This window comes from Aureobasidium namibiae (genome assembly GCF_000721765.1).
Source record: "Aureobasidium namibiae CBS 147.97 unplaced genomic scaffold scaffold_12, whole genome shotgun sequence".
In the NCBI taxonomy this organism is placed as follows: Eukaryota; Fungi; Ascomycota; class Dothideomycetes; order Dothideales; family Saccotheciaceae; genus Aureobasidium; species Aureobasidium namibiae.
Window position 1 is genome coordinate 786,440 of NW_013581197.1, and position 15,186 is coordinate 801,625.

The window sequence follows — 15,186 nt, forward strand, 5'->3', positions numbered from 1 at the left end:
CGGGGTCGACGCGAGCCTCATTACGTGGTAATGGCGTTGCGGCAAGTTTACCCACACATCGCAACAAGGGTCGTCAATGATTATACTTTTATGTCGACGCATGAGGCTCTGCCTGTCTGTCACCGAGATCGTAAACGGAACAAGACGTTTGTTCCTGCCATTTTCTGCCCGAAAGTCGTGCGAATCGGCCGTCTAGGAGCGTGCTGTTTCTTTCAGGCCTACCTACGTTTTACTGACGCGAATGTCATGACCGATAGGCAATCCCGCACCGCCTCCCGAGGCTTCGGTGGAGCATTTCCACCTATCCATCGTGTTGTGGCATCGTCGATCCCTGGGTCATTATTGCGCCTATCGTGTACGTACACCCTACGCTACCTGAAGAAGCATGTGAATTCGAACACCCGGCAATCGCCAATGGCTGGCAGCCGTCCTCGGTTCAGGGTCTGATCGTGTCAACATTGCAATCTGGGACACGCATCAGCCATCAACATCCCGCTTAGGGTCACAGACAGCTTGGCATATGCCTCGGTTTCTTTCTCGTAGGCACTCTCAATTGTCTCTTGTACAATCCGGACCAAACCGATTTCATGGGGTAGTCATCCGGAGTTGATTCGCCATGTCTGCCACAGTCGACGTCGAGGCCATGAGCCCTCAAGAGAGAGCTCGTTATGAGAGGAAACGCGAACATGAGTTCTACAGGTTGGTCTGACAGAAGTCTAATTCACATTCCCGCCGGACGTCAAAATTAAGCTCCATATAGCTACTATGAGCCGCTCCGAATACTCGCTGGACCAGACATCAGATACACCGATCCCAACTCTCCCGAATCTGTTACAGAGCACAATCCGACCTCTTCCACGGATAAAGCCTTGACTGCATTCTGCCAGCTTGCCGCCCTCCGCTTGAAGGCCAGACGGGCCATGATCTTTTGCTTCGACAGTCAGAATGCATACATCCTCGGCGAAGCCACTCAGACTCTCTCATTCGAAGATGATGACATCCACGACACGGGAGACAGTCTCTGGTTGGGCATGACCAAAATCCCCCGTGGTGAAGCTGTCTGCGAAGCTACCATCAACCTACCTACCAACCGCGGCAGCAATGCAAATGATGAGGATGCAACAAAGATCCACATTGTCAACGACCTCCGTGAGGACTCGAGATTCCGAACTCGACCCTATGTCACTGGAGGCATTCAAGCTCGATTTTACGCTGGCGTGCCTATCACCACTGCGAAAGGCTTCAATATCGGGGCTTTCTGTGTCTTGGACGACACCCCACGAGACGGGCTGAAGAAGAAGGATGTACGGTTTCTCCAGGAGATGGGCTCCTTAGTGATGGAACATTTAGAGATGCTCAAGGCACGTGCAGAACAGCGTAGAGGCACTCTGATGGTGAAAGCTCTCAACTCCTTCATGGAAAATGAACCAGGTACTCTACAAGAGCCATCCAAGCCGCCACCTCCTGCCATCACGAAGACGCTAGAAGCCATCGCTCAAGCCACGGAGATAGCAAACACAGAGGGTACGGAATCCTCGGAGCACATCGTCGAACAATTGACTTTGCAACACAAACTGGAAGACGAGGAGGCATTGTTGACGACAGGTCGTACACTGAACTCAATTGTCGCTGAAGCCAACAGTACTACAAACAACAACAACGCCGCGCAGATTGCTCCTGAGATGATACGACCCTCAATGTCTCGCAGAGATAGTACCAAATCCAACACTGGCCTTGTCACGAAGAAGGAAGAGGATCCACTTAGGCTGCGAGATCAAGTTGCGAGTCACGCGATGCAGTCCGCTGCAGATTTTATCCGGACAGCGGTAGGCGCAGACGGTGTTTTGTTCCTGGATGCTTCCATGTCAAATTTTGGAGAGATGGCAGATGAGGAGGCTATCGACAACACGAAACCTGGCCGCGAACTTGAATCATTCACTAGTGACACAGACGGAGCCGGCAGTGCCACAGACACACTCGATAAGTCAAATAACCAGGAAGATGTTTCCAAACCTTGCTCAGTCTTTGGAGCATCATATGGACTGGTACCGGCCGGTTTCACACCACCGCATGCTGCGATACCGAAGAAGCTGTTACAGTCTTTGTTGAGATGTCACAAGCACGGGAAAGTGTTCCTGTACGGCGCTGAAGGTGATTACACTTCTGATACACATACATCGGATGGTTCCAGCTTTTTCGATGCACAATCTTCCTCCTTGACAACCACGACTGGCCGTGGCACGAAAGACTCTTCGTTCCAGAGGCGCAAGCGATCAACACGTTCTGCCCTTGGCAAGAAGCTCGGAGCTCTATTCCCTCAAGCAAGAAGTTTGATGTTACTTGGCCTCTGGAACATGTCTCGAGATCGATGGGACGCTGGCTGTATCGTATACTCGAACTCGCCAATCCGAGTATTCTCTCTCGAGTCTGAGATGTGCTATCTCAAAGCATTCTGCGATGTCATTAGTGCCAAGATCGGAAGGCTGGATGTTGAAATGTCACACAAGGTCAAATCAGACTTCATGTCGTCGATCAGTCACGAGCTGCGCAGTCCACTGCATGGCATCCTCGGAACTGCCGAGTTCATTCATGATCAAATTCATGATGACGAAACCTCAGAGATGATTGGGCAGATTCAAGTTTGTGGCCAGACGCTACTTGATGTAGTGGACCACTTGCTCGACTTCTCGAAGGTCAATTCTGTCTCCAAGCACAACAAAAAACAGCTCGGTGCCGACCAAAGAGCTCGCAATCGCTCTGGCGGTTTGTCTCGAACCGAAACACTTGGAGGCATGGTAGTTGAGAAAACCAATGTCTTGCTGGACGAGTTGACAGAAGAGGTAATTGATACAGCAGTCTACTCGTTCTGCTGCTCAAAGGATGGCCAAACGCTTGATCAGCGCAAAGTCACAGTCATCACCGACATCGACCCTAGCGCTTTGTCTTTGGGCTGCGTCATCGCGGTCGGAGCGTGGAAGAGGTTGTGTATCAACCTGATCAACAACGCTCTCAAATATACTGAGCGGGGATATATTGTCGCCGCCTTGAAGTTGATCCCGCCCACAGAAAGGCAGAGACGTCCACGTGCACGACTGACGATCACGGACAGTGGAAAGGGTATCTCGAAGGAGTTTTTGACAAGTCAATTATTCCGAGCGTTTGCGCAGGAGGACGATCTGAGTGAAGGCACTGGTCTAGGCATGAGTATGGTCGCAAAGATCGTAAAGAACCTGGGAGGCCATATTGACGTGCAAAGCAAAAAGGATGTTGGCACAACGGTCTCTGTCACTTTGCCGCTGGACGTGAGGGGATCTGGAGATGCCCAACGCATCCACAATCGCACACTATCATCCGGACCAAACATGATCTCGATGCACTGCTTGGGTTTCGCACCCGTTGAGTCATATCGGGAAAAGAGTATCATGGCTGGCCGCGACTTCCAGATCGAAACGCTACGCAAGACCTGCCGACAGCTCAACGTCATGATCTCACCCTCAAGCTGGTCGGCTTCCAGTGATTTCGATCTAGCGATGGTCACTGAGGAAGATGTGCCAGAACTTTTGAGAATACTGCAGCCGACATTGGTAAGGACACCGCATGCTGGCCCCGACGCTATTCGTGCTATACGAACAAGACCTCTTCTGGTCATCTGTAGGAACTGCCGATCACGACGTGATTTGAGAGAGTCGGCACTGAATCAGCTGGTCCATGGTCATATCGAATATTTAGCACAGCCGTGTGGTCCGCAAAAGCTCGCTGCCGCCATCCGGAGGTGTCTCAGCAACACACCCAACGATGATTCTTGGTCTGAAACTTCGACTACACCCCAAGCGAACTCATTACAAAGATCTGCTGATCCTGGGTTCCCGTTTCCTGCGAGACGTCTGTCGGAGGACCCCAACATGAAAACACCAAGACCACCATTGCCAGAATCTTTCAGGCTAGGAGAACAGGACGACAAACCCCCGTCACTTCCTAAAGATTCGCCTTTGGACGGTTACCAACAACAGACAACTGTCACTGTTACAACGAAAACCACACCAGTCAAATTGGCAAAACCAGCAGCAGAGATCGATCCTTCGAAGCCAACGCTGCTACTTGTCGATGATAATGTAAGCCAACCTCCACACGTACTGTACTTGAAGAGAAAAACTAACCTCTTCCCACCGCAGGCAGTGAACCTTCGCCTCATCACCGCATACGCCAAAAAGCATGGCCACGCCCGTCTCACAGCAACGAACGGTCTCGAAGCCTTTGAAGCTTACAAAGCCGCCGCCCTCGGCAACCCAGAGAATCCCACTCCCAAACCCGAAGTCGTGCTCATGGATATCTCCATGCCGGTCATGGATGGCTTTGAGGCCACTCGTCAGATCAGAGCTTTTGAACGTAGCCAAGATATTGCGCCAGCTACTATTATCGCTTTGACGGGGCTGGGGTCTGCGGAGGCTCAAGAGGAGGCGTTTGTTTCTGGCATTGATCTGTTCTTGACGAAGCCGATCAAATTGGATCGACTTACTAAATCGTTGAATGATATCAGGGAGGGGAACGTACAACATGTTTGATGGAGGGGAACGTACGACATGTTTGATGGAGCGATTGGTCGATTAGATTGGATTCAGGGGCAGTATATACTCGGAGGCGGCGTCCTCGAGTTGATGTGTTTTTCAATTGGTTCATACTATTCGACTAGCACAATGAAGCCAGAACTCGAGGCACAGCCCGGGTCTGTACGAAAACACCGTTCATCTCGAGTATTCAAGCAGGCAGTGTTACGAAGCCTACCTCCTAAGCTCCTCAGCGCTCAAGCCGCACCAAAGCATCATCTTCTCATCAACCAGCTGCTTCCGAATCTGCAGGTACCCAGGTATCCTATGTCGAGAACGGCACTGGAGGTGCCCTCGCAGAGAGAAGTCAACCAGGCCCATGAACTTCTGGCTCTACTATAGCTTTCCCCATCGTTTTTGATCTGCGAAGAAGCAGCGAGAGACTGAACGATTTATTGACTCGACACCTCACATGGGTCCCTTGGGTTCAGGCCAGACAGGGAGTTGGTCCTCGTGATTGCTAGTTTTAGATGATGAAGTGGTTTTCAACTCTGTGCTTTGTTCCAGAGTGGGCAAACTCTCTTCTTGCATTTGCTCCTGTCATCATATGATACCTGGGACCATGATATGGTTGTCTAGATTACTCATTATGATTATGGCGTAGTCATCACCGTTCAGCTAACCCGTATTCGGGTTGTACGCACTTAAGAATCGTTCCAGGCGTGTTGACCCGTTGGCGTGATCAAAACTGGAGTTTGCGATCACACCTCAGGGGAGAAGCAAAGGAGGCCCGTGATATCTACTTGTGGACGTCTCTCTCCAGTATCGAAGCTCTAGATATATCGTGAGATGTAGCGAAAAGAGATAGCTAAGGGACATTAGAGCAAGACTAGGAGCTGATGACACCCTCTAGCAGGTAGATGAGCCAACAGAATCCTGAGTTTTTGACACCAACGTTGACTGAGCACAATCTAAGGCTACTACAGATAGGAAGAAGGAAGAGAAGATAGAAGGTCAAGATCAAGTTGACCCTCCTACTCTTTCTGAGTATCTCCCACACAAGATGTATAGATCTGCCAAATTATGATACCATGGCTAGTCACACTTATCGTCTCCTATCTCTCGGTGACAGATTTAATGAGCTCTGCAGGGTATGAATACTAAATCGTATCAACATCACAGACCCCAAGTGCTTAATCACTCGACATCAAAACTAGGATATGATCAAAGTTTCTTGCTCAGAGAATGACCCTGCTCACAATAATTCCCGCTTCTATCTTCCTGATAATTATGGGAAAAGCGAGCGGTGACTTTCTCATTTGTCTCAGTGTCTGGTTTTTTGTCCGGTAACCAACTGGTGTTGATATGATAGCACCTATGCGCATGGTGAATCGGTTTTGCCGTCATCCATCGTCGAGGCGAAAGACATGAATATGGTTTCATCACAAAGAACACAAGCATTATGTACGTGAACATTGATGAAGCGATATCTACCTCTAAGTTGAATCGTTCACTTTGAGCCACTGCCTAAGTTCAGATGACTCTACGGGACATGGACTCTACAGCAAGAAAGCACCAAACGTGACCGAGAGCAAAAGCGCACCAACCATGGACATGCCAGCATTAGTATCAAGCATGGTTCCAGCAGCGCCACCACTCAGGGTCGTAGATTGTGGGCCCGCGGTCTGTCCCACTGCACCAGCAGCTGTCGACAACGTATAGCTGACCGAAGCAGTAGCTGTCCCATCGATCTTGGCAGTCGAATTGGCACCAAGCTCACTCGGCTGATCAGTCGCATTCATGACACCATGAGGACCAGCTTCAATGGCAACGATGTTGGAAGTTGTAGATGACAGACGTGCTTGCGCGATAGACACTTGTCCATTGTCGAGATCGAAAACCCAGTAGCCAGCACGCATTACGGGATCGCCCATGAGATATATGCTGGAGTTTGGAGCAGCTTCTTTGACCATCAGGAGACATGCGTCTTCCCCGTCAACTTTTGCAATGCCGGAGCCGTCGGCAAGTGTTGCGGGGATGAAGAAGGAAGTGAGCGGGACTTCTAGTTGAGCTTTGTTGGTCCCGTTGCCAGAGAATGTGAGTGTGAGGGATGTTTTGTTGGAGATCTTGCTGCAGGGCAACACTGCATTGGATCCTGACATTGTGACACCAGTCATGTTGACTATCTTGTTGTAAGTGTCTGAGGGAACGTTCCAAGTGGCAGTTCCAGAATCTGGCAAGATGGCTTTGTCAAATTCGTTGGGTGCAACGATAGTCTCTTCTGTGCCATCCTCGTGGGTGATGGAAACTTGTTCCATACGCAAAGGAAATAGCTGGACTTTCTTATCTTCAAGTCCCGATGGCAAGAGGTTCAGCGTCGTGAGGTTGCCGATATACTTCTCGGTATCGACACCACCGAACAGGATTGAACCATAACTGCTGAGCTCGTTGAGGTAGAGACTGTAGAGACGGGAAGCGATGGCTTTGGCACCGACCAGTGATTCAACAAAAGTGGGATACTTTGGTTGACCTTCCTCGACCGCCTCGAGAGCTGGATAATTGAGGCCCATTATGCCGGTGTAAAGGCCATTGCCCAGAAAGTTGCCTTCGACTTCATGTGCGAGTCCGAAGTGAGCACCAGTCACAACGATATCGCCGATCTGAATCATGTCGGTCACAAGGTCTGCAACGTAGCCACCTTGGTTGGAAGTGGCGGTGGCATTTTCACCATAACCTGCGTCTATAGCGCCTGGAGAGAGCGTTTGGAAAGTAGACGAGGCTGATGAGTTGTATGACCCGCCAGGACATTTTGACTTTGATTTTTGCGCTTGACAGGCAGGCGCATCCGCAGCCAGGAATATAGTGTCGCTGCTTCCAGTGTCGATAATTACAGTCTGGGGTTGAGGGGGTGTGCCGACGGTGAGGTTGACAAAGTATCTCAGGCCAATAGAGCCAGCAAAATTGGTAAGCAACGCAGACTCGGAAGTGCCTTCCACATGACGTTCGACAAGATCTGGAAAGTGCGAGTGTTGTTCGCGTCCGAGTGAGAATTCAACAGTGCCTGCCGCGAGAGCTGACGATGCGGAGAGGAGTATGACAGAAGCTGACTGAGTACACTTCATGGCTGACAATGCAATTTCTCCAGTGACGATACAAGCGAGAAGGATGGAGTGAAAGAAGGAAGACTCCTGGACATGCCTCCAGAGGTTCAGATATGCTGTTTCATGATGACAGGTTTGACCAGCGGCGCGGTCTACCGCGAGAGTCCTGAGGACCCATAGTTGTCTCTCAATGGCGCAGCATCTGTTGGTCAAGATCCTGCAGAGCGCCTAAAGCTGCGGTCAATTGCTTCCTCAAATATCACTAATAGATTGCATCTTGTTTCTGTGCCCGCCTGATTGGTTGGCAGAATCCTTCGGGTTGGCGCTTGTGTTTTGCTTGCATGCAAAGCACAAATTTCACATCTTGCACAATGTCAAACTGCTTGCATATGCTCACGTAGAACATGAGTACCTTAGTCTTATGGACAGTATTGTATTGAGCGACGCGCTTGATTCCATTAACCTGCAATATTCCATCGTGTCAATTGACAGGAAGAAACCATCTTCAACTCTGCACTTTACGGTCATGATGTAAAGCACAAGCCAAGCCCAGCCACCACCGATCGCGGTGGGGAAAGAGCTCGGTGCTGCGCATGCATCAATCTTTCTTCCTTCACGACACAGACATTGAAGTTTTGAACTTGAAGTCTATTTTTGACGGCAATATAGTGCTCGTAGGTAGGAGGACTGTACTCGCGTTGGCCAATATAGCAGAATCCTGGTATAGCATGTTGGCATCTTGAGGCTTGTTGGTAGGTCCACTCTCCAACATGATCCACTTCTATTCTGGCATCTCCAAGCATACCGCAGCAACATGCTCGGGCAATCCTACAGCTCTGTGAGGACTTGGAGAGAAAGAGTCATGGTCGACGAGGTATATAAACCTCCTTGACATCCGACCAAAACCAAATCATCACACAACTCAGCAACACAACAACCAAAGCATCCAAAGCAATCAACTCTTCCGCACTACTCTACCACTACCTTCCAACCTACTTCTTCAGTTCCTCTACATCTCTCGACAACCTCTCCAGCCTTCAAATACCACTTCATCAACCAACAACCTTCAAAATGCAGTTCACCATCAACTCCCTGATCGCCCTCACCATGGTCCTGGCCACCTCGGTCGAGGCCAAGAAGGGTCTGCACGGCAAGGGCTTCACAGGCGACGGCGTGTAAGTTTGGCTCTACTTCTCGCTCTAACATTCAACTGAGTTTTCTCGCAGCTTGGGCGCTGGTGCTCAGTTCCTCGGCGGCGTAGTCGGCGGTGCCATTGGCCGCCGCGGCATTCACGAGCGTCGCCAAACCGACCCTCTCGACTCTGTTCCCGAGTACAACTACGACATGTGCCGCGAGTCTCTCAACGGAGCCAAGCTCAGCTTCACTCCTGCTGGTCCCGGTGGCTTCCAGGTCGCTGGTGTGCCTTCTACTTGCATGGTTCTCGCCACTGCTTTGACTGGCAGCTACAATGCTGGATACCCTGTCCCTCTCGGTGCCGATTCCCTCAGATTCAGCGGGTTGACTGATGCAGAGCTCCAGCAGCTCCAGTCTTACTTCCACTAGATGGGATGATTGATACACACGACTCTCGAATATCGGATCTGATTTGATTGCAGGCTGGGGATAGCCCGGCTAGGAGGCAGTGGCGGTGGATGCAGATGATAGAATTTCCTTTGGTTATCTTTCTGGTGTTTGTTTTTGCTTTATGTTCGCTCTTTTCGTATCTGCTTGTTTTCTCTTATATATCAACTACCATGCATGGTTTTCAACATACTCTTCAGTCCTCTGTGCCTAGCGATTCTTCGGCCTCCATCAATCTTGATTATCATGTTCCATCTCAAGGAAAGAGAAGTCTTCAGACTCTGACAGAACGTCCTTTGCGTGTTACATGCACAGCTGATTGAGAGGGTACTTCGACAGAATTGTCGCCTTGGACTGGCAACCGAGGAGGGTAGGTCGAAATAAACTCCATGTCAGACGCAAAAGCTTCCCTGCCAAGAACGCAGGTACCGCACCAATGTACCATGTGCGAGAAAAGTATGGTTATTGGTTATACTCCTGTCAGCTAAACTATACATGAAGCTCACAGAGGACAGCTGAAGGTACGTCCATGAATATGCTTAAATCAACATTCAAGTTATCTGTACGTGGCTTTATCAAGACATCTACTCCATATTGAACTATCTGAACTGTTCTCCACCCAGCATCCCTGTAAACAGTCTTAATCCTTGAATCCTGTTTCTTCTTTCGACCTCGTTGAGAAGTTCCTCGTGCACCTCGTGATAAGCCCATTTCGGCGCCGCCCAGAACCAAAACGTAAACACCCAGACAAACCCAATAATTTTGCATAACCAGCTGGGCAGGAACTTTCGGATTGGCGAGGCGAGATTCTGTATCACTCCCTCCGCGGCGATGACGGCAAAGTTCATGCAGTAGAAAGCAATGTCATCAACATCCTCAGCGAGGTTGCCACTATGAAGAGACACAATAGCATGAGCCAGACCCGAATTGAAGAAGATCAGAAAGACGAGGAAAGTCTTCTCAACCCTGGGTCCCATGCTGCGTACATGCAGCTTTCCAGCCACCACTTTCGCAAGACCAACGTAAGGTCTGTAGACCAAACGATGCCAGAATCTTCCCCAATAGCGACGAAGACTGTAAGACTCCAAAGGACTCCCAAACATAGCTGGCCACTCTTCAGGCGAGTCAAGTCGTAATACGCCGACAAAGATGATGCTAAAGAAAGTATGTGCGGCATCGACGTCGACGAAGTTGAGCCATATCCAGCGGAACGTGAAGACAGCTCGAATCCACGTTTCGCGTGCCGTGACCGGCTCTGGAGTTTCGAAGATTGGCAATCGTCGTAGATATGTTTGAGCGTATTGGTCGAATTCCCATGGCTCGAGGGGGCCAAATATCATTGGTATGAGAGGCGTGAACAGATGCACAGTAAGTTGCCAGTACACGACGAGTCTGAGGAGACGAGATGCGACAAAGACAAGTGAAGCCGTCCTGGACACTGATACAGCACCGGATGGAGAAGTTGTCCGGTTTGTATCAAAGTGGCGCACATCAAAGAGCAGCTTGTAAGTAGCCTTGATGTCCCACTGCTTTCTGATCTTGCTCTGCACTGGTAGCTTGTCAATGTATAACAAGCCGATGATATGTGCTATCCAAATCAGAACCGCAAGCCCCCAGACTCCAGACAGAGAAGACGGCCACGTGAGGCATCCAGCTGTAGCAAAAGCTCGCCATGCAGGCACGAGGAAGATCGGGAAGCATAGATTCCGAAGTTGTTGTGGAATGTTCAGGAGGATGTAGAAGGCCAGACTTGCGGTTGCGAGATACGCAACGGGTACTGAAGGTGAGAGAGCAATATAGGAAATCATGTCGACGCTTGGTTTTGGTGATATGGTTGACCAGACAGAGCGACCTCAGGATGATGCACTCCCTTGCCATATAAGGGTCAGTCATTTCAAAACATACATTGCCAGCACTTGTGTATGCCAGCACTCAGCCTACCTAGCTTGTTCCCATGCTATATCCATGGCGGCGTTTCTGGAAGATCAGGCTGTTGGTGAGTTGGTGTTGGTTTGGACAAAGCCTCCGTGTGCGAAGCTGTGGGCCTTGTCGACAGTACGAGGGGTGATCATTGCATCGCATCCCGATAGTGTTTCTGCTACGTCGACAACCTGTTCCTGGTAACAGGCGACACAGGAGTTGTTATCATAGACTCGTGCAGTTGTGTTGGGTGGAGAATTGCAACAACCACCAACATAGCCCCTCCTTCCTTCAGGCGTCTTCCGCTTTCGTTGTTGCGGATCACTGCAAATGTGGCATTTCACTTTTCGCATCCAAATTGCCAGCTGATTGCGCGTCTCATGGCTGAACCGTATTTCGATACTGGACCCTGGTGACTGTACATAAAGTTCATGTCGTTGCGCAAGATTAGTATCGAGGTGAAAACAAAAGACGCAGGAGCAGGAGGGATTTGGAAAAGCCTCGGCTAAAGTTTCCCTCCACAGTTCATCTGACCCAAGGATGTCACTCTGGCTAGCCAGCAGTTGTGTCCAGGAAATCTGAAAGCAGCAAGTAATGTCAGCAGATTTCTGCGTTAGGCGAGAGAATGATAGCAAATATCACACATTGGAAGCGATCGGAGTTTAAGCAGAAAACTTTGGTTATTACAAAGGATGATTTTATGTACAGCAGCATAGCAAGAGGTGCTTGAGCTTGAAGATGACCCACCTGCTCATATCAGATAGAAAGCTGGATGACGAGAGTAGGTATGATTGGTTGTTTTGCGCGAATGTGATGATGCTGACTAGGAACACTGCAGCCACATTCTCTTGATATGGGACCGCAGTCCTAGCTTAGAAGACAGCACTGAAGGCATTCTTGATGTATCCCAAAGGACCCTTCTTGGTCTTCTGATCGTCAACGAATTCGGACTCGATCCTGTCAACTGAGAGATCTCTCATGCCGGAAAGGATGTCAATGTCTCTTGTTCTGACGAACAGCGGTCTGTCTGCTGGTCTGACAAACCAACTGTAGACCTTCCAGACCAAGTAAAGGAAGACAAGCAGGGGACCAGCAAGGTAGAGCTGGAACCAGGTGCTAGCATCAAGGTTGGGACCACCGACGGGGTAGAGTGCGGTGTAAAATTGGGCTAGGAGAGCGAGTACGGTGATGAGCATGACGAAGTATGAGCCCCAGACGCCGGCAGAAGCTCTGTAAGGCAGCTCGTCGAGCGAACGACCGTTGTATTTCCTATCAATGGTTAGTCATGAATTGGAGCGAGGGCGGATCATCACTTACCAAGCCTTACGGAATCGCACATGGGCAAGACCGATACCGCCGTAAATGAAGAGAATCGAGAGACCCGACAATGCCAGGAGCCAGTTGAAGATGTCTCCACCGCTTGGTGCCAGGTTGATGAATGCAAGACATCCAAAGAGCAGCTGGATGATAATGACGTTGATGGGACGTCCCTTCTTGTCGACATACGCCATGAATTTAGGTGCCATGCCTACGATGGAAATCAGTTTATGTCTGTGATACAAAGCTTGTCTTTCACCAACCGTTTGCGGCTAGAGCCTGGATTGTTCGGGTGGACCCAAAAGTACAAGAGTTGGCGACACTCATGACGGCGATGAGAATGACAGCGTTGAATATAGATGGAAGAACCTTGATGCCAGCAAGCTGAATTGCAATGACAAAGGGAGAGTGGCGAGATGAAGAACCAGGGCCGTTGTACGCATCACTGTTTGCCGGGACAATCAAACCAACGAGCAGCAGGTTGACTCCGTAGAAGATCAGGATACGGTAAATGACCTGCTTTGAGGCCTTGGGGATCTCTTTCTTGGGGTCAATCGTCTCGGCGGCGGCCAGACCGGTCAGTTCAGTGCCAGTATAGGCAAAGGCTGCAGTGACGAAGACGCTGCAGAAACCGTGGAAGCCGCTGAGGAAACCTCCGTTGGAGTAGGGTGCGTGCCTGGTCCCAATGTGTTAGTCTATGTCTCAAATCCTCGAGCCGCTAGGACAAACCAGTATTTTCCTCCAATGTAAGGCTGTCCTGGAACACCACCAGTGTCGATGATGATACCAAGAATCATGAACCCGACACAAGCGATGATCTTCATCAGACTGAGGGCGTATTCGACCTCTGCATATCCGCGCACACCGAAGAACTGAATAACGACGAGAGCGACCAGCAATGGAACGATAAAAGCAGCGGCATTGACGCTCTCAGATCCTGACCAATAATGAATGATGTTGACAGCAGCGGAAATTTCGTAGGGGAGGACAGTCAGCCAACTGATGGCGTATTCCCAAGCGCAGGCGAAACCGAACGAGGGGTCGACGAAACGGACAATGTACATGCAGAAAGCTCCGTTGATGGGATACAAGACGGTCATTTCTGCGAGAGCCTGCATCATGAAGTATCTGGATAATCATGTTAGTCGAGAATAACTGGTAGTGAAACAGCCCGAATTCGTACACTTGGATACCTGGAGAATAATTAGCAAGCGCATATTGGTTATCTCGATATACCACTTACCAACGACCATGAAACCGATCAACACAGAGGCGGGTCCACCAGTTTGGAATGCACCGCCTGAACCGATGAACAGACCGGCACCGATTGCACCACCACTGATATTTTGATTAGCACGAAGGTGTATTCTTAAGACGTGATGGTATACTTACATGGCAATCATCTGCATGTGTCTGCCCTTGAGCTCTCTGTGCAGCTCATTCTGGGAGCCAACCACCACGTCGTGTGCCTCAGGGTCGCGGCCGAGTTGGTGGCCATGGTCACCAAGAGTTCCTTGGTGGGGCTGTTTCTCGCCGTAGCCTTTGAAATCGTCGTCACTCATTTTTGCGACAGGCAGCTAGTGAGAAAGCGTGGGTTAGAAATTGCGACTGCGGCCACCCTTGTTTTGATGTCTTTCGGGGGATGCGGGAAATAAGATGCCTCACGGAATGCAAGAATCCGCCGAGCGCAACGTTCCAATGATAAGCTCTGCTTGTTCAAAAGAAGACGCCACTTACGGCTTGGGGACGTACTTATCTTCGATAAGCCTCGGTCAATGGAGTGTAGTAGCGAGTGGCGTCAGATGACCAGCCGATAATCCTCCAAATCCTACGTTCACATACAAAGGATCCGAGGGGTTATCTTTTGTGATACCGTACCACCATGACCTTCCTCATCGGGCCCAGTGATTATTTCTTCCTCATACAAACATGCGATGTTGAGTAGCATCAGGCCATGCATTTTCTTGGCCTTCAGTAGATGGTCGCATACCAAGAAGCGCCTCAGTCGCTAGTTGATGATGCTCACTTTCTTGTCTGGACATCCGGCTGTGTCGTCTTTGTCATGGAAAGCTTCCTCCCCGAAGATTACAGCACTCGATGTGATTGGTCCGGCTATAGTGAGCACGCGAGGCATTGGGGAGAACATGGGGAAGGCGAACCTTAAAATATGGGCCAATGATAACCAGAGCCCAGACTCGAGATTCAAGGGTAATCTATTCACCATCTGAACAGACATTGAATTGACCAAATCTAACGGAGCGCAACCGTCTCAAACTTCATTTCTTTCTGCTGCAACACATCTGTCAAAGTTGCTGTAGTATTCGCTGCGTGCGCACCTCCGAAGAAACATCGCAATTATCGTGATAAGAGCTGAGACAGTGATGACCTTCGACTTCCCTTGCCTCCCTGATCCTCTCGAAGAGACATCCCCCAACGAAGTTGTCTGGATCCCTCGTGCGACGACGCGTCAATTATCTTACGAAGTACAGCGACGATACGAGGTGGAAACGTAGGTGCTCGGACTATCTTTCCCTTCCAACGCCTCGCCAACTCTATCAAAATATTCGCAACACCCTCCAGAACCATCCCTTAGACGCTCGTTGACCTTTGAGGTGTCGCCTTAACTTTGGTTCTTCCACATCTTAACATCTGCTTCCTTCTTCTCTCTTATCAGTCAGTGGATCTATGGCGTGTGAGTACCAATGTTACGAAGCTTTGTCTCG

General features: G+C 49.9%; 5 protein-coding genes across 5 annotated transcripts; 2 read left to right on the forward strand and 3 right to left on the reverse strand.

Moving 5' to 3' along the window:
* Positions 1–616: 616 nt before the first annotated feature.
* M436DRAFT_74255 (uncharacterized protein) lies at positions 617–4,562 on the forward strand (the record flags this gene model as incomplete). Its single annotated transcript, XM_013570612.1, has 3 exons — positions 617–699; positions 761–4,112; positions 4,173–4,562. 3 exons carry the CDS (start codon positions 617–619, stop codon positions 4,560–4,562), a joined length of 3,825 nt encoding a protein of 1,274 aa, XP_013426066.1.
* Positions 4,563–6,199: 1,637 nt separating this feature from the next.
* On the reverse strand, positions 6,200–7,480 carry M436DRAFT_12060 (acid protease; the record flags this gene model as incomplete). Its single annotated transcript, XM_013570292.1, has 1 exon — positions 6,200–7,480. A coding segment is annotated over one exon (1,281 nt), but the record flags the coding sequence as incomplete, so codon positions are not given.
* Positions 7,481–8,752: 1,272 nt separating this feature from the next.
* On the forward strand, positions 8,753–9,208 carry M436DRAFT_50794 (uncharacterized protein; the record flags this gene model as incomplete). The annotated part of the gene is made up of 2 exons (XM_013570454.1): positions 8,753–8,820; positions 8,872–9,208. 2 exons carry the CDS (start codon positions 8,753–8,755, stop codon positions 9,206–9,208), a joined length of 405 nt encoding a protein of 134 aa, XP_013425908.1.
* A 617-nt stretch (positions 9,209–9,825) lies between these two features.
* M436DRAFT_50419 (uncharacterized protein) lies at positions 9,826–11,034 on the reverse strand (the record flags this gene model as incomplete). The annotated part of the gene is made up of 1 exon (XM_013570387.1): positions 9,826–11,034. One exon carries the CDS (start codon positions 11,032–11,034, stop codon positions 9,826–9,828), a length of 1,209 nt encoding a protein of 402 aa, XP_013425841.1.
* A 984-nt stretch (positions 11,035–12,018) lies between these two features.
* M436DRAFT_74259 (uncharacterized protein) lies at positions 12,019–14,025 on the reverse strand (the record flags this gene model as incomplete). The annotated part of the gene is made up of 6 exons (XM_013570613.1): positions 12,019–12,415; positions 12,464–12,674; positions 12,727–13,139; positions 13,193–13,591; positions 13,703–13,801; positions 13,856–14,025. 6 exons carry the CDS (start codon positions 14,023–14,025, stop codon positions 12,019–12,021), a joined length of 1,689 nt encoding a protein of 562 aa, XP_013426067.1.
* Between the last annotated feature and the right edge of the window lie 1,161 nt (positions 14,026–15,186).